The sequence below is a fragment of the Lipophrys pholis genome, assembly GCF_963383615.2.
Source record: "Lipophrys pholis genome assembly, chromosome: 17".
In the NCBI taxonomy this organism is placed as follows: domain Eukaryota; kingdom Metazoa; phylum Chordata; class Actinopteri; order Blenniiformes; family Blenniidae; genus Lipophrys; species Lipophrys pholis.
Window position 1 is genome coordinate 9,829,591 of NC_137643.1, and position 27,728 is coordinate 9,857,318.

Sequence of the window (27,728 nt, forward strand, 5' to 3'; positions counted from 1 at the left end):
AAAAAGTGTTGATTTGATCAGCTTGAGTCACGAGCGTTTCCTCTGGATTTAATGATTTTCTACCGCCATCTGCTGGAATTTACTTAACATTACAGATGCAAGTTAACCCAATAATTAACAGCATAATTCGATGTAAATCACGTGTCTAAAAATATATCAAACACACATCAATTAAAGTACAATAATTATTGTAATGGCATGAAGTGTGTTTACATGTTCTGTACATCATCGTATTTAAGATGCGGTACTGTCAAACTGCTCGGGAACTATTGTGTCTGCCGTCTTGTTGGTCAACGGACACATTTACAGTTGCACCACAACTTCCACTTCCAACATGGCGGCGGCCGTGTTTGAAACATGTCATGTTGCTTGTTGTGCTAACAGGACACCAAATGTAGTTTCTTGGAGCCGCACAGGGATCATTGCTTTCGGAACATGTAATTCTGTGGCTCTCTACGACCCGCAGGTAGAAAAACGAGTTTTTAATCCGCTGCTAACGTCAGCTTTCGCGTTGATCGAACCAGCGCAAAAGTAAATGATTTGTTTATGACCTAAGTAAACGTATATTTTGGTATAATTGCAGGAGAGAGCAGTGGTCGCTTTGCTGAATGGACACACAGGCAGAGTGAATGCAGTTCAGTGGGTTCACAGGAAGGATGGCGGTGAGTGACGGGAGGAAGAGACTGATGCAATTGTCAACCTGCTGGATGCAACATCAACATGGGCCACTTCACTGTCACAATTGTGGTTTTTTTCCCTTCGGCTGCGAAAACAGACACTGTCTGACGACTATTCCGATGTGTTGAGGCTTGCATTGCTGATTATCATCTTCTGGTTCAATCCGCTCAACTTCAGAAACTTTTCTTCACACCTTTTATGGGCTTTTATGAATACTCTGATTAGTCCTTGTGAGTAGGTGGGAATCATATCATGTGGACCCCCCTTCCCTTTGGAAAATCTGAAAATTTCACCCTTCAGTTTCAGAGTTTTAGAATTTAAGTTGGTTTGAAAGTCAATGAGCGAATTAAGAATGGATAAACACAGCACACGTGTCGATAATATACTATAAACAAGGCTTTTTTTACAAGCTGGAAAAATGTATGAACCAATTCTCTAGCAAGTGTGATGCTGACTGCTCTTTTAATTTTGCTCTTCAACGTCCATCTATCTTTTTTAGATGATGTCAAGAGCCCACAACTCCACACATATTCACACCGACAGACATTTTAGAGTCAATCAACCTTGAATGCATATTTTGTGCCCATGAGAGGAAACCTTACAGGAAGAACATGCACACCGTGCACAGAAAGGCACCCAAATCAGACGTTTCCTCATTAAGGCCCCCATGTGAACCACTACCACTTTCATTTTGTAATGCATAGCTCCAGCACCATCACTTCACAAGTCCTATATCTTTATAGTGCCGTGTTTATAACACAGACATAGGAAAAAGATTTCACAGCTCGGACTTTACTACCTTGTCTGTTTAGGGATTGGAAGCGTTCCTCCCGTGCAGACTGGAGCCAAAGGAATAACAAAGCAATTGCAAAAATGTTGTCTTCTGTAGAATCAGAATTTTCCTGTGTTGTAACTGAATGGCATGGCTTGCATCAAGAAAACTATTCTTGTTGCAGCTCCAGAGTGTGTACTTGTGTCAGGAGGCTCAGACAACCGGCTCATCCTGTGGGAAGCCCAAAATGGGAAGGTAAAAGAATTGCAGCACAAGACGCTTTCTGACTCAGGTCGCCTGAGAAACTTCTCATAGGTTTATGACACACTGTAGCTACGTTTATCATTTATTATACTGAATACAATTCTTTTGCTTCTTCGTGGTTTCAGTTCAGCCAGGCAGTGGAGTGTCTGGGCCACACGGGGCCGGTTTGTGCCGTTGATGCCATTTACATGGAGAACTCGGAGGTCCTGGTGGCTTCCTCTGCTTCTGACTCTACAGTTAGAATGTGGCTCTGCAGTGAAACCAAAGAAGGTGAATAATGCGGAAAGAAACACTACTCATTCTTTGGTCTTGACAATGCATCATTACTATTATAGAAACAATAAATATGTATCAAAACATGTTTAATTTCAGATTATGACTGGCTTAGTTGTCGTGGCTTTGAAAATGCTTTCATCCTGTGATGTTGTAATTTCACTCATTGTGTCGTCTCAAGTTAGAAATCACTAACTATAAAGTGTTGCTGCTATACACAGAGAATAACAGGCTCATTGTTTGGTGACTCACACAGTTACAGGTTTACTGCCCCCTACTGGTTGCTGGTGAGAATGGCAAGCGTAACAAAACCACATCATCACTTGCGTCACCTCTGCTCTGCTGCAGAGCTGCTTAAAGTGCATCACATATGGGACATTGTATCAGTAGTTTGCCCACGCATTTAGAATGCTGTATTATGAAGGTGACCGAACATGTATTTGAAAGTGTAACTAGTCAGCTAGTAATTAAAAAAAACTGAAACATCTTTATTCTTAATTTGGTCAGAAATGTTTTCTCTCAAAAAAATAACACAAAAAGCACAGACTTTTTTTTTTTGTCTAGTTGAACACTTCCTAAGGTGTCACCCTTTAGAGTTTCTTTTATTGTGAACATTTCTGGTAATTTGTCAAATGTGAGTGTTATCTTGGATAATACTTGCACATGATAATTTGTGTTTGTGTAATGGTGGTGGCTGTATGTACACTCAAAAACACAGAGCTTCCTTAAATAAGGTGAGACAGGCCATAAAACATGGAGAACTGCAGGAAGAAGTGTTCGTACGTGTTTAACATAATAAAGCATGTATAGCAACATCATTGTTGTGCATGTGAGATTTTAATACTCGGTACATGTGTGTTCCTCAGCCGAGTGCCTCCATAACTTATCGTTTGGCAGTGGTTTCATGATGGATGTCTCTCTGGTGCTGTTGCCAGGCAGCAGAGGTAAGCCTAAGCTGTTCCTACAGAGACATCCTTTAAGTTGTGTCACACACACACACACACACACACACACACACACACACACACACACACACACACACACACACACACACACACACACACACACACACACACACACACACACACACACACACACACACACACACACGTTATCCATCTCAATTTACACTATTGCTTTGGTGCCTGTAACCGAATGTCATATTCAAATCGTGGCCCGTGTTTGAAGTGTCTCGTGTCATTTTGTCGTGCTGTTTTACATGCCTGCCGTCTGTTTGATGCAGTGTTTCATCTTCCTTCTTCACCTCGCTTCTGTTTATGAAACGTAGACAGTGATATTAATGTATGCATCCTGCTGCGTATGTGGGTGTGCTGACATGGCCATGTGCAACCCTTGTTTCTCACAGTTCCCATACTGGCCTGTGGAGGTGACGACTCCCGGGTTCATCTGTATGTACTGGCCAGTGGGGAGGTACGTTGTGATAAATGCTCACACAGGAGCATTGTCAGATCTGAGATTTCAATATTTCAGGTTTTAGGCAGGATTTGACTGATTTATTTATTTATTTATTTATTTATTGTAATAGCTGAAGAAAGCTATGACACTGCAAGGACATGAAGACTGGATTCGTGGGGTCGCGTGGGCGTCAACAGGTGAGTGCAACTTCACTCTTTGTTATGTATAGGGGCAGGTTGTTCTTTCTTCATATAAAAACAGATAATGGCAGGTAATTTTATTTTATGACGTATAAATGTAAGGTTGAAATAAGGGAGAATGTAAAAAAAAAAAAAAGAAAAGTCAGGTTGAGGAATAAAAACCTTGCAAGACTTGAGTGCTTTTGAAAAAGAGAATCATCTTAATCCATATTCTGCAGTCTGCAGAGCAAAACCCCCAAATGTTCCGGTCCCTGTCAGCTTTTTGGGGGTATTATGGTTTCAAAAGGAGCTTGGCTCTAATCTTATGTTTTAAAGACAGTAATAGCAGTTTAAAATTTCCTCAGCAAGTCAGCTATGTGTTAAGTTAGAAAGATTTAATTTCACCCCAATGTGTTTAGGGAGGCAGGTTTGTACTATCTGCTTGTTTTGTTATGGTGATCAGCTACCAGACAACACCCCCCAAATAACCTGCAGATGATTTTGTGGTTAGAGGTGGGATTAGATTTCTAATTGCCTGGCAAGATCTGTTAAAAACTTAAACCAAAGAAAGAAAAAAGGCAAACGTTTTGGAAAAAAGCAAAGAAGTTCACTGTGGGTTATGTGAGTTTGTCTTCTCTGCCTCATATCGCCAACCGCTGTGTTACCCACTGTATTGTGATAACACACAGTAATACATGGATCCAGTCCAGGCTCGGCTAATTGTGTAATCCTCTTCAAGGCCACTTCATTACTGCACTGTTCTGACTGTGTAAAAGCTATTTCACCTCCTTAACCAGCACTCTTCACCAGTGTCTCCTTCCTACTCACAGTCTATGACCTCCTCCATGCTGCCAGGCTGCACGCCAGCAAAGAGAGTGAAGTTTGTTTATATCAAGTATTCCCACCGGGACGACAAAACTCTATATCTGCTGTGATAGTAGTTTTGGAAAAAATTGTTTCGCTGTTGTGCAGCTTCACAAAAGGCCAGTTTGTAGTAGCTTTTAAATATCTGGGAATGGAACAGATTGCTATTTAGACGTTTGTATTCTTGTTTGTATCTTTGATGTTTTGTAATAGTTGTAATATTTGTTCTTTAATGAACTCAGCTGATCATCCAACATGAAGTCAAACTAAACCAAACTAGAACAAACTTACAGTTTTATGATGTTATAATGAAACAAGTACAGATGCATATTTAAATAAATCAGTTATTTCTACACTCGTTGGTTTAAAAGAAGACAAAACATCTGATATTATAAGATGCTCTGTTGTTTTGATACTTCTTCTAAAGTTTGAATGATACAATATTGCAATTTATGTGTAATAACCTAAATATATGGACGTTTTAATCTTTGGTTTAGATTATGGAGAAAACTAAACTTTTTCCTTTTTTTAAAATTTTTGAGGCGCATTTGTAATTGGAAATTTAGAGCAAACAAAATCTTTATTTGGTGAATTAAGTGTATTTCTATGGTAAGATATAAGATCTGGTGGGGGGGAAAAGACTGCAAGATGCCTATCAGTTTAGGACTTGTGGCAGCGTTTCAGGGAAGCGCCAGATCAAATCATCGCTGTCATCATCCGGATCAATACAGCCTGATAGACAAACCATATATGCCTTCCTTCGCTCTCCCCTGATGCTCCGATAGCGTTGTTAATAATAGAGGAGGTTCTATTTAGTTTCTTCAGGTTGGCAGAGATAAAGTCGGATCACTGGGCTAAAACTGAAACACGCTGTGAGAGACGGGGACACTAATGAATAATGTGCCGTGCTTTGTTTACCACCTGTCTATGTAGATTTAGGCTGCCCTCCTGCTGTCTTACCGGCTGAATCATAGTCAGGAGCAAAGCTCTCTTGTGCTTTGATTACACTTCTAACAGATAACTGATGAAATACTCAAAGTAACCCAGAAAACTCACCTCTGCATCGTCCAACCCGGCTCAGCTACTAGCTGTAATGACGACATGTTAATATTATCTAATGGGAGGGCTTCAGAAAGATTTATAGCTTAAAAAAGCATAAAAACATGGACAATACATAGAAAACACATGTTTTAGACAGACAAACTGCCATGTAAGTGTTGGTAGTAAATATAGTTTCCTCATTGACTGATGTAATTTGAGGAATATAGCAGTTGCTTATGACTTGACTTGAATGAAAAAATTAGCAATTAGTTTGAAAATATCCTCGTGGATTTTATTAATATAATCTAAACAGCTGTCAAAGCCAGAGGTGCAAAACTTAATTCATCCGATCTTCAAAGGATTTCTCGTCACTTGTTGGGCCCTGAGCTCCTCGACTCACACCGCAACAATACCGGGTTTCACAATACCATACCTCCCATCAAGCCCCCACAGTAGAGGAAACAATCCAACAGTAAGATGGATAGTTTTTTTTTGACAGCAGGACACTTTAAGGGCTGCAGGAAATAACTTTCAGACAGAGCTGTTTTCAGCCTTTTCTTTTTTCCCCCCGTGTGATCCTTTCAGGTGTGGAGCTGTTATTAGCCAGCTGCTCTCAGGACTCGCTCATCAGAGTGTGGAAGCTGTGTGCCAAGTCTCACACAGACACTGGCACAGGGGACGATCACGGCATCATCAGAATGAAAGAGGACATTTTTGAAGTGAAGGAGAAAGGTGAGTGCGCCACACAGGCTCAGTTGGAAAAAAAAGCCCCTAATTGGCCAAATGAAGAGATATATTTTTTTATGTTTAAAGAGCACATGGCAGGTTCTGACTCATACTCATACAGTGCATGTTTGTTCCATCAGTTTCCCACAACCTTTTCTTGAATCATGTATAGGATTTTTGAAAGCATAATATCAGCATGTATTTTAATGTTTATAGCATAAATGTGAAGTATATCTAAGAAAAAAGTCCTTGTTTTCCCTTTCTGTGTGTTGCAGAAGCATCCCTAATGTATGCTGTGACCCTTGAGACAGTGCTGGCAGGACATGAGAACTGGGTTTATGGAGTCCATTGGCAGCCTCCTTTCCTCAAAGGTATCTTAATTTGAAACCTGGGATTGCTAATGGTGATCATTTTGAGCACTGTCTCACATTTCAAGCTGTTTTTAAGGTCTTTCTCTCATCCATTAGCAAAGTTAACCATAAAATATTTCATTTAAATCATTAATCAAACGTCATTCCCCTTCAAATGCACCCATTACTTTCTGGGTTTCCCAAGAACGGAGTGGAAGTACTGTAAATGGGTTGTCTTGGACACAAAGAAGAGAGTCACTGTCTCCCCGTCCTTGTCGTTCAGTGCTGCTGGTTACAAAAGCCAGGAAGAGGCTGTTACATTGAAAAGGAAGAAAAACACTGGTTTGAAAAGTTACTGGCTTAATGAGCTCTCCAGGGAAGTACGGATGGAGGTTTTCTTTTAAACTCTTATTTTCCTAAAAAACGTGTTACAACAGAATGACTTCACACGCATCCTCATACATCTCATGATCAGATAACTTTGAGGAAGCAACGCAACACCAGCACAAGTGCAAATGGAGTCACACATTTTTCTGCTCAAGACTTAAGTCACATTTATAGTCTTAAATGTAGTTTCATGTTTCCATTCCATTTTAAATGCTTGTTATTTTTTCTTATACATTCATTCAGTTTGGACCAAGTTCGCAAAGCAATTCTGTTAAATTCTGTATAATTTTATTTATGAAGCACCACTAACACCATAATAATAATCATCAAATTCCACACGGAACAAGGTCAACAGTGGAAAGTAAAAAACATTCTTGGAAGAAACTTCTATACAACCAGAGGGAAGGACAGGATAAAGACAAACAAGCTGCACACTTGATGGAAGGAGACACAATGAACTTAGTCATTCACAAGTTACTTGTTTAAACAGTTTTTTGGATTGTATTGAGATGCGCCTGTACATTGATTCCAGGTGTTGTTCTGAGGAGGAGACACTGTGGGCTGATAGCCTGCTTGTTGCTGTATCTGCTTCTCCTGTTTACACGTCCTACGTCTCTTTGTCTCCCTCTGCAGGTGGAGAGCTGCAACAGCCTATTAGGCTGCTCTCTGCTTCCATGGATAAAACCATGATCATCTGGGCTCCTGAGGAGGGATCTGGAGTGTGGGTCGAGCAGGTCAGTGTTGATTTGAATACCAGGAGGGTGTATGGCGGAGTAAGCAGTTCAGGCCCACACAGGCACACGCAGCTATGAGTCATACACCCTATTCCCTGCTCTATTTCCGCCAGCTTTCCTTTTCAGTAGCGAGTGATGGGATCTGGAGCCTGAGCCCTACTCGGTATCCCCTCTCCTCCTGTCAGGGCCCCTGTGTCGGCTTCCTCCCTCCCTGACATTGAAGTGTCAGGAATAGAAGTGATAGACAGTGATGAAAAGGCGCTGAGCCCGGCGCACCACTGTGAGTTTAGACAAGCAGATCTTGTCCTCCCCCATCTTTCCCTCCATCACTCACTCACTCATACCAAACCCCCTCTTTTACAGCCCGCTCCCCAACACGTTCAACAAGCGATGGAGAGGCAGGTGGAAGGCATGCCGTAGCCTCTGCTCCACCATTACCCTGATTTATAATTTTTCTTGTCATGATCTCGCCTTCCCATCCCTTCCTCACAGCCACCTTCCACGCTTTCCATCCACTGCTTGTCTCTCTTTCTCTTCTTCTCTTTCTCTTTTGTCATCCCTTTCCTTTCCTTTCTGTACCTTCCACCTCATCTCTTTGCAGCTGTTGTGCCAGAATGGGGCTAAATTTAACACAAGTGTGGATGGGAAAAAAGAAAAACACTTCTCTGCCCATCTGGCCCACAGTTTCTTTTCCTAAACACACACAACAATTATTCTCAGGTGGCAAAGTCCTACCTCAGATTACCTTTCCCTTTGCCTGGCATATGGGAACAATTTGTCACGTCAGGAAATTTCCGAACTGGAGACACAACGACTCTCGCATGCTGACGTCCTCAAACGTGCAGTAACAAGCCCCGCCCCATGTGATCCAACAGAGCCGGCTCACCTCGCCGTGGCAGCGGGCAACTCTGTGTGTGATCACATTGTGGGGCGGTGAGAAGAATCCCACACTTGTTATCAGTTGCATTTCTGCACCTTTGATCTCATCATTCACATCCACAACGACGAGCAACAAAGAGAACAGAAAGAAGCGGGGGGGGGGGGGGGGGGGGGGTTGGGGGGTGGCATGAAAGTCTTGACTCTCCCTCTCTGACAAAGGGATGATGATTATGGCCTGAAGCCAGCGCTGATGTCATTTTTCTGAGCGTGATTAGACAAAGGCAGTCAGTAGGAAAAGAAAAAGCAGCAGTGGGCATCAAGTCTGGTGTGGCCGATGTCTTTTTCTCAAGTTTTTTTTTTTCCCCCCCTCTTCATGCCAGAAAAGAAAATAACCCACCCCACCTGGAATAACCTTTTTGTTGAATGTGAAAGTGCATCACATATGAGTCTCCTCTCTATTTCTCTCCCTTTCTATTTCAAACCCTTTGAACTGACGGCTTCTCTGCCTACAAAGGAAGCTTAACCTCTGAAGCTCCGTCATGCACACACGTTCACACACAAACACCGGCGCACAACAATGCAACACCAGCGAATTAAAGGTTTATTTGTATTTTGTTACATGTTAGAATTAACATGGAGTGTTTTTTTTTTGGTTTTTTTTTTGTCACACAAAACTTCTTTCGGCCATGACAAGAGTTCACGGCGCTAAACGGCCAGCCATGTGTGTCTTGATTAGTCCGTTTTTTTTACAAAGAAGCGCTCCACTTCTTCACGCTGATTAGAGTAATTGGTGAGATTTAATAGAAAGCATGGTTAGCAGTGGGGTGGTCGCGGCCCACCGCCGCGTAAAGCACATTTTGCTAACGAGACACACTGGTAATTAACATCTCCGACTGACCACAGCGGGCCACCACAACGCCTGGAGGGATTATCAGTCGGCGTGTGTGAGTTTGAGAGATAACCTATTTTCAGACCTCGACACATGCCCGCCCCTCAAGTTACACTTGACCACGGGGCGGATCAAGAACAGCTCTCGGGGCTATAATGAGTTGATATTTTTTAATTAATACAAACACCTGATGGTATTGATTTGCTGACGAGAACATTTTTTTTAAAAACGCTGACTCAGAGGTTTGGAACGAGCATCAGTTTGAAGTCGAGTCTGGTGTAAACACTAATTAAAATTACATAAACAAAGCCAACATGGGCTTAGGGTTTCCAAATAATAGACGTTATCTTTTGAGAGTATAACAATACAAAATTGCTTAATAATGACTAAATTCTCCAGTCAAACAAAAACAAAAAAACAACCTGAAACAGTCATACATAAGTAAATGCAAATGACTTTAATGATTGTGTCATAAAATATCCATATAGGCTTTATATTAAAGCAAAGATAAAATCGGATGTAGAAAATATAACGTGGTAGCTTCAAGTCTAAATCAAGCCGCTCCCAGCGGTGTGTAAGCACTTTGCATGTCTGTGTGACTGATCATGCGTAGGCACATTAAAACTGCTCAAGTAATAAAATGTACAATAGAAGTCCATTTATCATTAAAGACATAAATCAAGTTGCATTATTTTTAGTTTACTCTTGAGTGTCCCGCAGTGCAAAGAGGAGGCAGACAGCTTCAGTATGTGCTGCTTTAAGGCTTAAATGTTTTGGCGTACATTCCTCCTTTGTTGTATTATGTTGGGAATAAGTTATAGGACTGCAATGCAGGTTGGATTTAAAAGAAATGACTATAAGTCCAGAAAACGTGCCCTGGGGGTCCCTGAGCAAGACCCTCGGCCCCTTAGCCCTCCAGGACACATTTGTAAAAGAGATTATTAATCTCAATGTGGTTCTCCTGGCTAAATAAAGGCAAAATAAAATAAAATAAATAAATCTTTGAGTAATGTTTTAAAATATTCTTAGATGTCACAACAGTAGCCTCATTCATAGCGTTCTGTGTGCACAGATCGGAGGAAATAATAATTTATGTTTTTAAAAAGATATATTAATATGGTAGGTTGGCCTCGCAGTGAGAATATCGCTGGTTCGATTGCAGGGTTTAGGGACTTTTTGTGTGTTTGGTTTGCATGTTTGCCTCATGCATAGGTTTGTCATTTTTCATTTCCAACTCTAAATTGATTGTGTGTTTCTCCCTGTGTGTGTGTGTGTGTTTGCCCTTTGCTGGACTGGTGAACTGTCACCATGCCCTCCACTTAATGTCAGCTGACCTTCGCTCCCGCCTCAGTTAGTGAATGCTTAACATCGTTACTGTTCCAGAAAGTCACACGAGTCCATCGCCAAGACGGATCACACGATAGGCGAGTTTGATTCGGCATAAATTTGACACGGGTTGCCCTTTGCGAGGCGAGCAGAGCGGTTGGTGGTTTAGGATCCTGCTCAGGGACTGTCGGTGGTGACCCGTCGGCAGTGGGATTGGAACCAGCTTTCTTCCAAAAGCCAGAAAATATAAAATGGCCAACTTTCTTCATGCTCATGCTTTTTCAACCGTTTACGAAACACTAATCGACTCCACGCTGACGAGATTTGCTGACAACTATACAGATACAACTATAAGTATTTATTTACTGCCTCCATTCCGACTCTTTTGTTGCGCACAACATCCAGAGAAACTCCTTCCTGCTGCTTCTCACTGTGTCTGAATCACTCATCTGAAACCCTGTGCTCCACACATCTGGGCTCAGCTTGTTTAGTGCTCGTCACCCTTTGTCCTCTCTCTCCAGGAATGATATATACCTTCCCTTCGTTGACGTCTCTGTGCTATCCCTTTCCCAATATCCCCACTGCCCGGCGATAAGGCGCGCCGTGCATCCATATTGTTCCTCCTCTCGTAAACAAGACAGATGACCGCTTTTTGCCTCTGTGGGTTTTTGCATGATTTACGGCTGGCTCTTGTGTGCAGAATTTTAAAATCAATGTGCTTAATGTTGCATCTCGTTCTCTCTCAATCTCAACATCTATGTTTCTTCTGGGCTTGTCTCTCCTCTGTCCTCTTTCTCTCTCTCTCTCTCTCTCTCTCTCTCTCTCTCTCTCTCTCTCTCTCTCGCTCTCTTTCTTTCTTTCTCTGGATGGCTGGAGGACCATGCCATTCAAAATGAAGGCGAGCTTTTATTGCGGTCATTAGTTCCGCTGTGTTTCAGCCTGCATGCGGGCATTATTTTGAAGGTCATTGATGACCAGCACAAGTGGCCGAGGAGACTGAATGATTGAGGGCCTCACTTCACTGCCACGTACAGTAGAGGCAGAGCAGACACACAGTCGGCATGCTCTCCTGCTCTGGTGTTTGTGTGTTTGTTTAACAAGGATACTGACAGGCTGGTGTGTTTCCTCTGCAGTCTGCCTCATCTCACTGCTGCAGCCAAACCTGCTTCCCCCACTTTTTTTTTTTTTTTTGAGAGACGATAACAGGCTAAGCTTGATAACGCTGCATTTAAATCCTCGTATTTCCTCACAGCCTACATACACATAATTCAACGTCAATTAGAGATGGAGACATTGTCATACTATCTGTATGGGAATTCAGATCACAGTGCAGTGGGGGTAGCTTTGCTCCCTGGGATAGATTCAGCGGCGATTGATTCAAAGAGTACAACTGGGCCCAGGGGGGAGATCTCAGACCTCAGACACAATAAAGGTTTTATTAGCTTGAAGCAGTGACAAGTTAACCTAGTCTAAAAAGTGTTCACTAAGTCTTTACACCATCTGAACTCTTTATGAAGCACATCTCAAGTTGCTCCGTCTGTTCACTCTATACTCGCATTATGAAGACAATGAAAAGCAGGGTACATCCTGGACTAACACAGAGACCATAACTCGTGTGTGAAGCTTCTTTTTCTGTGTATGAGCTACCGACCGGCTCATTTATTTACAGCTCATTGATAAAACAGCTACAAAAACCTGCTAATTTGGGTTTTAATTTTTTTTAATTAATTTCGATATTTTTGCAGTTGATCTCCATCCATAATCCTGCACATAATCCATCTGTTTATACAAGCAACTGGAGAAGATTTAAATGTTGTCTTGTTTCCTCTTTTGGCGTGTCGTTTCTCTTGTCCATGGATATTAATTTCAATGAATGGGCCAATGAATAAAGAATTAAATGTGTTTTTAAAAAATAATAATTTTAGGAATATAAAAAACAAGTTTATTTGGTGTTACTGGGGACGTTTGTGATTTTGTTCTAATTCATTTCACCTCCTCTGCTCGTCTCCTCTCTCCCCCGTCACCTTTAATCAACTTTAGGGCAAACTTAAAGTGAGTTAGAACGACCTAAGTTGGAGTAAATTTTCATTTGTCTGCGTAATTGGCAACTGCACTTGCATCAAAATTGACTTTCTGCCCCGGGTGGTGATTTGAATCCACGAAGTTCATCACTATGCTGTGTGTACGCACACAAGCAAGACGTGCTCGATGAGACATGTGGTGCCGATCCTGAAGGAGTGATTTAGTTTTTCTAGCATTGATCTCTCCTGAGAGGCTGTGATTTTTAGAAATGGATTAGTTGTTAAGTGGAAGCTCAGACCCCCGTTTGAAGGGTTACACTCGTCTTCATGAGCAGGACACAGGGGTCAGAGTCTATTAAACTAATCCAATTAATGGAAACCTTTCTGTTTTCTCAAGCTTTGTCATTTCACATGATTTATTTATTTTTTTGTACGATGTGATATACTCGGCTGCAACTTCTTTCATTATGCATTCGCCAGTTGTGAGTGTGTCTGTCTCTCTGTGTTGGTCCTGTGATGGACTGGCATGCTGTTAAAGCTGGAAACCGATGGATGGATGTATAAGTTCTATATTTGAAGTTGACACCTTCGCAAAATAGGGCAAGAACTCAGACGATGCTGGTAGAGTTTACATGTCTGCTTGTGCTCTCTTAAGTTGGAGAAAGTGACATTGGGAATAAATGTATGTAGGTTTACTCAAAACTACTATTATTGACGGAACGAAAGAGGTCTAAACCTCTGCTATGTGTCATATTGGATGGGAGCAGGTGTTACAGTCGCAACTTTCTGAAATAGCTGCAATATAAAATACATTTTCTCAATATGTGACACTTATTCCACATCCATGTTGTTACATGTTGCCTTCATCTCTGTCTGCATCAAATCATCATCTCCGATCCAGAAACCAAATGTTCTTCACCCACCTGGTGTCAGATGCCAGTGTGCTGGAGAGGCAGTTGAGTTCTTGATCTGAAGCCTCCATAACATGTTTTTTTTCTTTCTTTCACACCAGGTGCGTGTCGGGGAGGTTGGTGGCAACACTCTGGGCTTCTACGGCTGCCAGATGAGTCCAGACGGCTCCATGATCGTGGCTCATGCGTTCCATGGAGCTCTGCATGTTTGGTGTAAGGACCAAGACAATGAGGTCAGAATTACAAATTGATATAGTCATTAGAAGAAAAAAGTCCTGATGTAGGATTTATTTCTTCATCTTTTTTTTTTTTTGGTTGCCTTTCTTTAGGTTAACAGGTTTCATTCAATTTCTTCATTTCCACTGTCATTGTTAGGTCTTGGGCGTCCCCTTGATTACATTTTGCCCTTTACCATGTGGTTCTTCAGTATAATTGGAGAGTTTTCAACAATTTAATAAGCAACTTACTTGGTGTAAAGTAAGAATGGTATTTTGGCAGATAGTATGATGGAAAAATCTACATTTCCTGTTCAAATTATGTTAGAGGTCCTTGCTGGTTGCCATGATGGCACAAACAGACCATGCCGCTCTGGCTAAACATGTGTTTTTCTTAGGTTTGCAGGATTATGACAAGATGGATGTCCTGACAGGACTCCAGATACAAGCAGTTTTCAAATACATGTAAATAAAAAGTTTGCTAAAAATTCAGCACATACCTGAAGATGCTGATCATTAATTGAAATGTTTTACATGAGATCCAATTCTCAAATCCATCTTTGCAAAATCTACACATTATAGTGACCGACTCAAACTTGTTGCCTTTATCAACCTGAGGCCACTTGTAGGGAGCAGACATAGTGGAAATTGAAGGTTGGAACTGGACTAATACAATATTCTTTATCTAGGAGGACTGGAGACCCGGAGTTGTGATATCAGGTCACTTTAATGCAGTCCAAGATTTGAGTTGGGATCCTGAGGGTGAATTCATCCTCAGTGTGGGCTCAGACCAGACCACCAGACTGTTTACGCCGTGGAGAAAGCAGGGCAGCAAACAGGTAAATCAGACATAAGTAATTTGATCAATTATGTCTGCGGGGAAAAATATGTCTCAGTGGGTAGTGTAAGCTGCGCAAAATTACTGCAATAAGCCAAAAACAGCAGTACAATGAACCAGACAAATTGATGTGCGGGCCTATCTGGAAAATAGATTATGTAAAATCAGATAATGGACACTGATGACATAAACAGATACAACATTACTAATCAGGGAGTTGTCGCTCTATGTAGAGTTTCATTACACTGGTATAAGTTCTGATCAATCAGGAGAGACCCCACAATGAAAAGAAAGATCCCCCAACCGAAAGTAACTCTAAAACTGCTTATCAGTTTCAGGGAGGGAATTCATTCAGTACAAAAACTCAACTGATTGCATCCAAATCACTACTAAGCAGAATTGTATGCTGGAAATGAGAGACCACAGAACTGATCCGCTCCCCTGTTAGGTCAGTCCAGAGTAGGAATTCGGTTAAACTTACTTCACAATGGATTTTCCAGCCACAGCTTCTGTACTCAACTACTCAGGAAGAGAAGACAAGATAGCGGACAAAGTATATGGTCCATTAAGCAATGCCTGAGATATCATCACAATAGTCAAGTTCTGCTCTGATATGTGTATATGTGTGTGTTTAAGACGATCAAATTAAAAAGGCTGTGGCATTCCAATGAATCAGATACATTTAAAACTAATCAAATATTACAATATCGCTTCAGTTTAATATTACACATGACTTGATGCTCCAAGATAGATTAAAGGAATAGTTACTCTGCGATCACACAAAACATACTGTATTTAATTCCACTAATATACCATCACAATCTCAAGCGACATCATGAATATGAATATTGTATTTATTTAAACCATCAGGGTTTGTTATCAAGGACATGTTTTCTAGATTCCTGTGAAAGGCTGCTGTATCAGGTTTATCTCCTCATCAAAGTGTTACCACACCGCATTTCTTTATTCATGGGACACTATATAAAACAGAGGGCATATTTCACACACTTGGCATCAACATGTTGACATTAGCATTTGAAGAATGTTTTGCCATTCAAATTATTTGCCGCTCTATTTCTTCCCGTCTCCTCTCAGCAATGTTTACTTAGTATGCAGTTCCTCTTTCCACACAGGCAAGTCGTATTAACCTTTACGGGATTATAGTCGGCAGCTAATATATATATCCTACTTGCTGTGGTTTGTAAAATATGGTCAGGCCCGGTCCCTGATTGAATTTTAGTTTGCTGTGACTAAGTAATAAAGACTTCCTCAGAAGTAATGATGTATGTTTTTGAGGGAAGGAGTCCAGGCTCGGCCCGCTGAGATTGATTGATTACCCTCTTTAAGTGCTGCAGGATACCAACATTAGAGGGAAAGGCGACAGAAACAACTTCACTATAACTTTTGTCCCTCTAAAGTTACTCGAAGTTGTGTCAAATATAGTATTTTAGCATTCAGTTGGAGTAGAAACATAATCAAGGCTGTGACTCCCATTACATTATCCAGGATGCCAGTTTGGATTGTTGCCACAGTGTCAATTGAAATCTGGTCACTTTAGTGCAGGCTTCTATCTTCCCCTTTGAGAACACTTTGCATCTCTTCCCGGAACTGTTTCATTTGAACAGGAGAATCAGTGTTGTCTTTGGCTTGTTCTCAAAAGCCCTGGATTTAGGGCCAAGAAAACGATCCCGCGACAACAGAGACCGATTGAAAAAGGCTGCCGCATCCTCCGGCAGCCATCTTCAGATATCTCTCCGTGCCTTTCGCGACTACAGGCAACCTGGCATGAAATCTCCCGGCCGCAGATCCACGGATACGACATGCAGTGTCTAGCCATGGTGGGAAGGTTTCAGTTCGTGTCCGGCGCCGACGAGAAGGTGCTGAGAGTGTTTCAAGCGCCTCGCAATTTTGTGGAAAACTTTGCCAACATCTCTGGGACGTCAAAAGAGAAACTGCTGACATCCAGTGTAAGTGTACACCCAGATTTATGTCTTGCTTAAAGTTGAATTGGTGTCTTTTGTATTCGGATTAGCTCAGGGCTCTCCTGTGAATACCTATTTTTAAAAAAATCACTTAGGAAAAAGATTGATATTTCAAATGTTATGAAAATTTAACAAATTAAATCAACCACAAAAATTTAGGAAATTTGTGTTTGGTCGATTCTTTTGTTTGCCGTCACAGAGCTCCTTATAGCAATTTATTTGATGTAATTGGAAAGACTCGCTATTTCCATGCATTTGTGAGAAGCTGAGGTCATTATGTTCGTGTTCCCAGGAAGAATTTGACAAATTGTCCCTGCAAATGACCCACAGTTTTTCTTTGTGTTGACTTTTGTTTGGTGTTATTTGATAGATTTGATGATGGTTGAAAAAGAAGAAGCATCGGCTTCGCATAGTTTTGATGGAGAAGATATCTTCGCATATTCGCATAAATGCAAATTTTACCAAAACAATGCATATTTCAGATTTCAGTTTTCACCTCTTTTTTGTGAAATGTTTCACAATCCTGTTAATTAATATTATTGAGTTCTGGGTTCTACTGTTATACGATGTTATTTCCACCACAAGATTCCACTCTGAAACAAAACCACCATTGCATGCTTCTACTTGAATGCTCTACTTTCAGGATATTATATCGCATTGCATGAACTTTTTACATTTTCCGTAAATTTCACCCTAAAGTCAAATATCATACTTTTTGTGTGTGGTGCATATATTTTGAAATGGCATATTGTTTCGAAAAGGTAAGTAACTTATGTTGTGATTTCTTTTGACATTGGGTTGAGAGCTGTATTATGAGCTGATTGGACACAAAGTCCAACATATGTTGTTGTGGGCAAATCCTTCTCATCCTTTACTGGTGTGATCCTTGCCAGGATTGTGCCAACCTTCCAGAAGGAGCCAGCACTCCCGCCCTGGGCCTTTCTAACAAGGCCGTATTTCAAGGTAAAACACTTGCTCAGCTCAGTCAGACAAACGCTCCAAGGCTCAGCTTCCGAGTCCAGCTTTGTCTGCTAATCAGTTTTTTCTCGAAAATCAATTTCACTGCACACGGTAGCTGGCGACAGCTGTTCCTTGTTCACTCGAGAGTTTATCCTGCATCTTGGTGAATTTGTAGAAATTCTTGTATTTATTTATTTTCTTTAACTTTACAGGAGACCTTGCGCCAAAAACCAATGATGGAGAGGAACGGTTCAACGGTGCATCTGACCAATACCAGGAGCGTTACTTTCATCCACTCAACCTGACTGGTACTTTGTATTTGTAGTATTTCATAGTCCTGGCTGAAAATGGACTAAACCATGCTATTTCATCATTTTAGAGCCAAAGGACATTCCCATCCCTCCTATAGTATGATGGTCGGTTTCATAGTCGTCTTTGGGAGGCATTGAGCGGCCATGGCACACACTTAACAGCTCCTGTCTGCCTGTCGTTGGACGTTCCCGTAAAAGACACTGACATGCAGCCGGACAGACAGTTCGCCATTGCTCTGAATATGGAGTGTATAGTGTCTGAAATCTGCAGTAGAGTGATGGTGTTATAGCCAAAAGGTGGTTTGTGGTCAAGCCGAGAAGTGGTAAGAAGTAGTAGTGGTTTGATTAAAAAAAAACAAACAAAAAAAAGCTTTCGTATTTGAAATTGACATCAACTAAATAAAATATGAAATTATAATGTATTGTACAGCACAAGATAGTCAAATAGCCAAAGACACAAATGGAAGACGGAACAAGGGGGAATAAAAAGAAACTAATTGCAAAAATGAAGGCGAATCAAATGAGAGTGTAGGGCACAGTTTTAAAACCTCTGGCCTGGAAGGTGTCGAGGGCTGTCATCAGCACGATTGAAACCACTCCTTCATCTGCAATGCTAATTAGGAAGCAGGCTTATGTGATTGCTAAGTTTAAGTATTGATGACCCTGGGCTATGTAAGGAGCAATCGGGTGTGGAGACTGTTGTTAACAATGCATTTTCACTCGTTTGATTGGGTTCCGCAGGCGGGGAGGGAAATTAATAATCAGGCTAAATAGAAAGCCGATGACCAATAACAAAAACGCACGGACTGTAGCTTTCACTTTCAAGCAGCACAAAGGCGACCAGGGTTTTTGTGGAATTCATTCGGCGTGAGGGAGAGGATTGGCACTCGGCTCGATTTGATCCCTCTCAAAGCCAGCCGCCGCTCAGAACCGGCAGATATAGCTGCAGTTGTTTCGAAATAGCTTTTTTGGTGAGGGGTGGGGAAGCAGCAGGTCGTTGAGCTGAGGATTTCATGCAAGCTAAATGCAAGTGGGAAACGAATGGAAATGTGGAAGAACAACGTCTCAAGGTGATCATCGCCTTTTCACTCTAGCATGGCGCTCTCAGTACAGTTCTTTTTCTCACTGTCTCTCTTTATGGTACTTATGGCCTTTTTTGGGGGGGGGGGGGGGGGGGGGGGGGGTGTTCCACTCCAACACACATGCATTGAGAGTTCCATCTGTCACTTGCGCTTTAGTGGCGCAGGGATTTAAAAGAGGAAAATTATAGTAGTCACTTGGGTGTAATCCTCATTTAGTAAATTGGAAACTGATTGTATTTGAATTTTAAAACAGCTCAGTTTTCAGAGCTTTGCAAATGACGGTTACATAAGGATTTTAAGGTCTGCGGTTAACTTAGTATTTCACGTGCCTGCACATGTCTGAGGCACTCCGTTCTTCTATACTGGCGAATATGTCGATCCGATTGTATACAGTCCATGTGAGGACAAAAGTTATGTTCCTCGTGAGACGAATAAACACATTATTAGGTGAATATATGTGGAGAGTCCAGGAGTGGACTTGGAAATCAAGGGAATCCAAACAGCTCAGTGACTCTGTATGTTTCATGTGACGACTGATGTACCTGGGAATGAAGCGTCAATACGTGGACCCTCGCGTGTTTTGAGCTCATAGTTTTGAAAGTGATAGTTAAAGTTTGATTGTATATCTTTAGAAAATTAATGGAAGTCCTTGCAATTTCTCCAGAAGGCATAATAACATGACCTCCATCTGTGTTTCATTTGTGCGTGCATGTACAGAACCACCGCCAGAGGACCATCTTCTCCAAAATACTCTTTGGCCTGAGGTCCAGAAACTGTGAGTATCAAAATATGTCTTTAGTGTGTGGGACAGTGCCATTTTGTTTTCAGTAAAATGCAAAGTTTCGAAATGACTTTTGTTGAGGCAACATTTCTGGATGGAATTGTGTTTGTTTATCAGACAAATGATCAGTATCTCGATGCTGTTTGTATCGTCGTCATCAGCCCAGCTTCATGCCGCCCCATGAGCCTTTCCTCCACGCAGAATATATTACCTCCATTTGGGGCCAATGTTAAATCCATTTCGCAGTCAATCTGCCATAAACCTGACGTATGGCACAAACATTCGTTTTGAGGTGTGGACATTGTGTGTGCTGGAAAGTGTTTTTCTACCTTCGTTTGGCTTTGTCCGTCGAATCATTTACTGCATAATAGAAACATTAAAATGAGTAAGTAGTTGAATTATTTTTGTGGCATAAATATTACTCTCACTGTTGCAGCCAAATTGCTGCAGCAATTGAAAGCTTCCTGGTGGGGGAGGGGCTTCTTTCCAATGTGTTACAGGCTGCAATTTGGGTTTGTTGACATTTCAAAACAGCCAGGTGAAAGCAAGCTAAAAGCAATTAAGGCTGTGAGTGATTAGCCGGAGCGTCGTCATTGTTCATCTCTGTCAGCGGGAGAAGGACTAGTCATCACAGATCAGTATTTTAATTTCACACTCTGTCTAATTGTTTACCTGTCAGCAAGTGGCGATGGCTCCAGCCTGGAAGCTTGTCAGAGTGATGCTTTGAAATAACAGAATACTTAATTTACTGTCAGACACAAAGCACTCTCTCTCCCCTCCTCCCTTCACCTGTCTGTCTCCGAGATCCCGTCGGTCCTTACATTTATTCAGCGCGCGTTGTTCGCAAATTAACTCTGCGATTGTCCTTTCCTGTCTCCAGTTACGGCCACGGTTTCGAGATGTTCTGTCTCGCGTCTGACAGCAACAGGACGGTTGTGGCATCCGCGTGCAAGGTCAGTGTGACACGACCAGAGGGCCGGAGACCATGTCACAGCCAGGACTACGTGACCCTGCTGCACAAAGGGCCATCAGATCAGAGGAGATAGGAGATTTCTGGCATAAATGCACCTTTCTTTTTTTTAACAACAGAACACACACACACACACACACACACACACACACACACACGCACACACACACACACACACACACACACACACCAGTCAGGGTTAAACTGTATAGTCAGTCAAGTATTGAGGGTACCTACCCTTTTCCCCGACCTTCCTGTGCAGGAAAATAAATTCACACTCGCCCCATAAACATCACTTGTCCTTTTGTCCTGTCGCCTGATCCTCTTTATTTTATTGATGTTCCCTCACAATCACATTCACTTGTATCACTTATGAAAGCCAGCGTTATGTTTTATCAGAAGTCCTGTCTGTGATTTTGTGACGCAAAATTAAATATGCGCATGGAATGAGACGGTTGTAGAACAGTGGTGTCAAACATGAGGCCAAAACTTACATGCCAATGGGTCCAATCCATCCTGTGGGATGACCTTGAAAGGTGTATATTTAACTCATTTACAAGATGTAGACTGAAGGTTTAACATAAAAATAGATCGATCTTATTTTTCTGTGGCGTGGGGCAGTGTATTGAGGACGTATTGTAGAAAATAGTATTGATTGCACATAGAAAACCACATGTCTGATTCTTCCCAGCAAAGATGGAGTACATTGTGCGCATTGCATGCATCCTTTTTGAAAAGAGCAAGTCTTCGTTTCGTTGCCTTTTTGAATTGTTCTCTCTTCACTGTGTCTCCAGGCTTCCAAAGCAGAGCATGCAGCGGTGCTGCTGTGGAGCACAGCCACGTGGCGCCAGCTGCAGATGCTGCCCTGTCACACCCTCACCGTTACCCAGATGGCCTTCTCACCTGATTCTCAACTCTTATTGGCCGTTTCCCGAGATCGCACCTGGTCCTTGTGGAGACGGAATCAGGCCACGCTTGAAAGTCTAGGTGAGAAAACACGCTTGAGTTTGGGACCTGGATTAGAATACTTCTTAATGTTTTTTTTTTGCAAGTAAATGTACTTTGTTTGAATGAATTTCCTGACAAAAAAGATCGTGAATCTCTTTTGTTTGTCACCTCGTTTGTTACAAATTGTTCTCCAAGTCAGGCTTTAATTATTAAAATGAGTTGTCTACTTTTGCAAGGTGCCAAACAAGTGACAGATTGGCTTGAATTGGCTCTAAAAATAACACAAAGATAAAACAGCATTTATATATTTATTTATTATAATTAACATAATCAAATTAACAGCGCTCACATTTGCAGGTATTTGTTTGGAAAATGGGTGCAGCAGTGACTTTAAAACTGTAGAGTACATTCATTTGATGTAGTTTAGTCTGCTGGGTTGCTATAGCTCATGAAATATGGTTGCATGTAAATGTTAAATATAGACAGAAATGATATAAATATGAAGACGACACTTGACCTTGGGGAAGCTCTTTCATTGAGCGTTCGGTTTGATTTTATGTGAAGATCATTATCTTTATAATCAAAGTAAAAATAATGCAGTATTATTTTTTTGTTAGAAATACTAAATGTAAATATGGTCTAGCCAAGCAAATAGAAATGAAATCTAATGGTCTAAGTTCAATGATGAGTCAGAAAGTCTGGTGATGAGGGAGAAGTGGAGAGAAATATTTTCACAATCCACATTGTTGTTGGATTTAACTATGAAATTGTCTCTAGATCCAAATCCTAAATAATCCAGTGGTACTCCTAAGTAAACGCAATACATACTGGCCAGCTGCTCAAGGTTTTAAACTAATAATCGAATTTGATGTCAATATTTGATAAGATGTTACTCTGTCTTCTCCTTCAGTTGTTGTTTTCAAAGGCTCAGCTCCATCTTTGTTGTCTGGCTTTCACACTATCATACCAAACGTCCAATACAAATGTTATAGTGATTTACTGAAGTTTTCTGTCGGCCAGCTCTGTGATGTCTTTACTGCTTTCATTTGGTTCTCTTCAAGCCTCTTTAAAGTGTATTCACTTATACATATCTGCTGTAAATACACACAAGGCTTCTCTCAAGTGTAATTTATAAAAGTTAGGTCTCAACTGAGTTAATCATTGGAATCTTCATACTAAATCTTACTCACTGTCAGCGAAGTCCATTTATTTATTTAGTGTTTAACAGGTTGCTAAATGGCCATGATCATTCTGTCTATAGATATTTACAGTGACATTTGTGTATCACTGTACATATGTCAGGGATGTGATGTAATCACACTCTGCTGTTGGTCAGTGTGGACGCCTGTGCGATTTCTTTATGTGAACATGTGGGTGTTTTGTTTTGGTTTATATGAGAAAGTGTCAACGTTTAAACTCCGACAGATCAAAGTATTTTCTTCCCTCCTGCACATATGAAAGCATCTCCTACTTTTTATCGCTAAACCTTGTTTTGTTGTGTTGGGCTGTACAGATGCAGGACAGGGTGTGTGTTTGTCGGTGAGAGACAGGAGGAGGAGCGGAGGGGAGGGATCTCTTTGTTAGGGTGGTCTGGGGGGGGGGGGGCACCGTCTGTTCTGTTTGGATGCTGAATCACTCAAGGTGATCGTGACGAACACACACACACACACACACGCACACACACACACACACACACACACACACACACACACACACACACACACACACACACACACACACACACACACACACACACACACAGTCTCGCTGGCTTGACCGGGGAAGGTTAAACGAAGGCAGAGCTGATCAAACAAAGTGAGTCCCTCCATTCACACATCTTCTGCTTCCTACCTGTTTTGTTTCGTCTCACTATGTCACACCCCCCCCCCCACTCCTTTTTTTTCCTTCCCTTTTCCATCCCTCCTTTTTTGCGTCACATCGTCCTTAAGGACACACCGTTACCCTTTTTTCTTTTTCCTCTTTTAGTGCTGCTCTTGTTTAATCTAATCTGCAGAGTATTTCATATTTGCTGCTTTTTGTATTTTCCTGTTGTGGTTTGTCTTTTAACAGGATGTGTCTCCTCTCTGTTTACTTTGCCGTCTCTGCGCTTCATGTAAACAGAGCATCGAGTCCTTCAAAGTGCTGAGATGAGAATGTTAATGAAAGAAGAAACCCAGGGACACACACATGCTTAATAAACGGCAGGATTCTTGAGAAATATTGGCTCATCTTTCACGTGGAGAGAGTTGTAAACACGTTTGGTGGTTAACTCGGGTGTTTGTGGCAACGCTGTGGTTTTCAAGCTGTGTATTCATGTCTCCTTAGTTATGTGTGTGAGTATGAGTGCTTGTGGAGAGTCAGAGTACCGCAGACAGGCGGCTGCCAGCAGCATACAAACAAGCTCTCCTGGGAAAACCAATCTGGGGTCTGAAATGACTTAGGCCGGGGAAATAAACAGCAGCAGGTCATAAACCAAAACTGACTGAAATGGAGGGCCGGAATGAGGTTCTCTGTCTTGTTGGGTTGTTTATTTGTTGCCCAGAAGAGGCTTTGTTGCCACATATCAGAGAGGCAGGGCTTTCCACATGCTGATGTCATATTTTATTAATCACAGCACCAAGTTCTGCTGCCAGCACGAGTTGTAGAGGAGACATGTTGTGGAAATAAAATGTGACAAACTGCATGTTTGATGGGATTGTTTTTGTGTTTGTTGTTAAAAAAGAAATAATAAAAAAATATCCGTCTTTTGCTTGTGTTTGTTTGTCTGGATGCAGAGCCCCAGTTCTCACTGTGCGCGCACACAGGAAAGGATACAGCCGTACACAGTCGGATCATCTGGTCATGTGACTGGAGCCCGGACAGCAGATACTTTGTCACATCCAGTCGGGACAAGAAGGTACAAACGACACTTTGGTCTGAAGGTGAAGTGGAGAAATAAGAAGGAATCGATGGAGGAGTTAGCAGTATTGTAGGAAGAATGAAAACTTTTTGTTGAATTCTTCTTAATTTTTTTCCAAATGGGCTTTTTGTCTTATTTTAATTATTTATTTATTTAATATATATGTCAATTGGGTCCCTCTTTTTTTCATTTATTGACACGTTTGACTTACAAGAAGCTTTTTCTGTTGACATGGTTTTTCCACTGCATCACATGGCTATGAGGCAACATGCTTGCTCTCATAATTATGGTTATGGCAGGTGGTTAAGGTTCAATTGTGAACATGAGACAAAATTCAGTTTTCATGCCTCAATTTTTTTTTTATTCCATCCACAATTTCTTCATTCCGTGAATCCTAGTCTTCTATGTGAAGCCTCTGCTTGTGACAGGAAATGCGATCAGTGTCACCGCAGCAGATCATGTGGTCTGCATGAGTTTTACACCAAATGCCCTTCCCTGATGCAACCCTGGGCAGTTGGGTTTAAAGGCCTTGCTCCAGGAGCCTCAGTGGTGACCTGTTAGTCAGATTGTATGTTTTTGTGTACGTGTACGTGTGTGTGTGTGTGTGTGTGTGTGTGTGTGTGTTTGCTCAGGTGATCGTGTGGGGCCCGTGCAGATCAGACTCCCCTGAAGACTCTGCGCCTCCTGCTCAGATTAAACCATGTTCTTCAATTTTGGACGTGGGAGACTCGGCCACCGCTGTGGCTTTCTGCCCCTCACTCTGCGCTGACGACAGGTACACACACACACACACACTCATTCGAGGATTCTCTTTAAAAGACTTTTAATGCCAGGACACATTTAATAACACCCAGCTTTCACTTTTTGGTTTTAATGACCGTTTATTTATGGAAATATGAAAACAACTGATGAGCTTCTTGTTCAGCTCAACTTGAAATCTGAACAGCACAGATCAAACACAGGCTGCGACAGGTGTTGGACCCTTGGAACTGATCATAAAGAGAAATTGCTGCTATTGTTTTCACTATTTTAGACATTTTATGAGCAATAACGAGCTCACAGCTTGGGAATATAAGAATCCCAATAATTTCACACAAGCATTGAGTTCAGCACACAGTGATGTTGTTAAAGTTATAAAGGTTTTGTTGCATAATACGTGTCAAACAAAGGTCAAATCTGCCATCTGTTAACATCATTTAGCATGTCTGAAGTGTGAAATGCAGTTTTATGATACAGCCTGGACTCTGTCAGTGCAGTGGGTTTTTTGTTGTTGTGATATAAAGCATTATGGGTGGCGTGGTGTTTGAGGTCAACATTAGTTCAATATTATACAGTTTAGTTTCTGCCTCACAGTTTTAAAAAATGCATCTCCTCTTGTACCGTCTACAGCTGCCTGCTTGCAGTCGGCCTGGAGTGTGGCAGGATCCGGCTGTACAGGTGGAGGCCCGGTCAGGAACCTGCTGGAGGAGACGACTGGAGCAGCTGTGGAGAAACAAAAGCCTCGTATCCTTACAGCACTAATGTCTTATCAAGAGCCACTTCAAATAGCCTCTAAAGTAACCAGCAAGTGGCAGCACAGGAAAATCACAGCTTCTTACTCCTGGTGTGGCTTATAGTTAGGACTCTTGAGAGGCAGAAGCTTGGTGTTATAGAGAAAACGACGGAGAGGTGATCTAGTGCATGGCTGGTCTTTTGAGCCGGGCGATGGTGAGGGCAGAAGGCTTTTACTGGACTTATTGCGTGTTTCTGTGTTTCGTGGCCACTGTGGAGATGTGAGTCACTGTTGTTGAGCTCAGGAAGTTGCAGAGAGGTGTTTTTTAAAAAAAAAAAAAAGTTTTATTTTTTTATTGTGTCTGTGTGTGAAGGGCTTCTCACCTCAGACATTTGGAGTCAGTGTTTGCTTTTCAAAGCCACAATTTATTTCAGTTCACCAACTTCAAAAGTGGAAATTACATCGCCTGATGTGTACAGTAGTTTATTAGGGCCATGTTAAAAATGCAGGCAATGATTTGTTTAGTTTAGTAAATGAAAGTGACATATGGACTCTATCTCAAGATTTCAACTTTGTTTATAAAATGAAAAACCTATATTTTTAGTCACCTTGCTATGTTATTGCAATACCTCAAGAGACACGGATAATTATACTTTTTTGGAATTCACAGGTGATCAGGGACAAAAATCTACATGTGACTCATGCTTTGCAGTGGTGGTGTTTTTGTCTTGAGCACGTCTTTCGCCTACTACTATTGCAGTTTTCCTTCATCACACCCCCTTCCACAGACAAAGCCACGCTCTGGCAGTGAAGAGACTCCGCTGGAGGCCCACGGCCGGCCGGGCAGGTCGAGAGAACAAGGAGGATGGACAGACTGACGGAGAGAGCGGGGTCGAGGAGAAGGAGAGCTCCTGGGTCCAGCTCGCCAGTGCCAGCGCCGACTACTCTGTCAAAATCTTCAACATCAACAAACGGGCTCTTTAGCACCACCAACACTGACACTATTATGTCTCTCACATGCAGAGAAACACTCTGGACTGAAGGCCACAGGCCTGGATGGGGCACCAAGGCCACAGCTGTTCGCTGGCAAGCCACTCAGTCCGTGTGACAGCCAGTTAAGTCGCGGGTCAGTCACAGGACGAACCCGGACACACACACACACACACACACACACACACACACACACACACACACACACACACGCACACACCCCGCAGTCTGTCTGCACGCTGCTGAATGGATTTGATGGGTGGTAGCAAGATGGTAAAAACACCATGACCTTAGGGTGGTATTTTGCCTCAACACTTCAAAGTGTTTTAGGTTCAGAGGAGAGGGCTGTGTGGGATAACTAGACAGACTGCATATTCATACAGGGTTTCCCAAGCAAAGATTTAGAAGGTGAACTGTATTAAAGCAAAAAAAAATTCAGACGGGCTCATGAATCTTGTGTCTCTGGTTGTCGTATTCCAAGCCTGTATGATATGTTGTTGCTTTGTTGCCACTTTATTAAAGGTTTTATATATAAACAGCTTGACTGTTT

General features: G+C 41.8%; 1 protein-coding gene across 2 annotated transcripts; it reads left to right on the forward strand.

Annotated features, from left to right (window-relative positions):
- Positions 1-319: 319 nt before the first annotated feature.
- Positions 320-27,728, forward strand: elp2 (elongator acetyltransferase complex subunit 2). Of its 2 annotated transcripts, XM_080485499.1 has the most exons (22): positions 320-466; positions 584-662; positions 1,635-1,705; positions 1,840-1,984; positions 2,854-2,931; positions 3,354-3,418; positions 3,534-3,600; positions 6,073-6,219; positions 6,489-6,584; positions 7,584-7,684; positions 13,812-13,943; positions 14,615-14,764; positions 16,539-16,730; positions 17,639-17,708; positions 17,918-18,013; positions 19,816-19,873; positions 20,760-20,832; positions 21,644-21,836; positions 24,572-24,693; positions 25,329-25,471; positions 26,086-26,199; positions 26,977-27,728. In XM_080485499.1, exons 1-22 carry the CDS (start codon positions 335-337, stop codon positions 27,170-27,172), a joined length of 2,520 nt encoding a protein of 839 aa, XP_080341625.1. In that variant the 5' UTR covers positions 320-334; the 3' UTR covers positions 27,173-27,728. The 2 variants fall into 2 exon arrangements, 1 of the variants encoding a protein (XP_080341625.1); XR_013936193.1 differs by lacking the exon at positions 26,977-27,728 and having other exon boundaries at positions 25,262-25,471.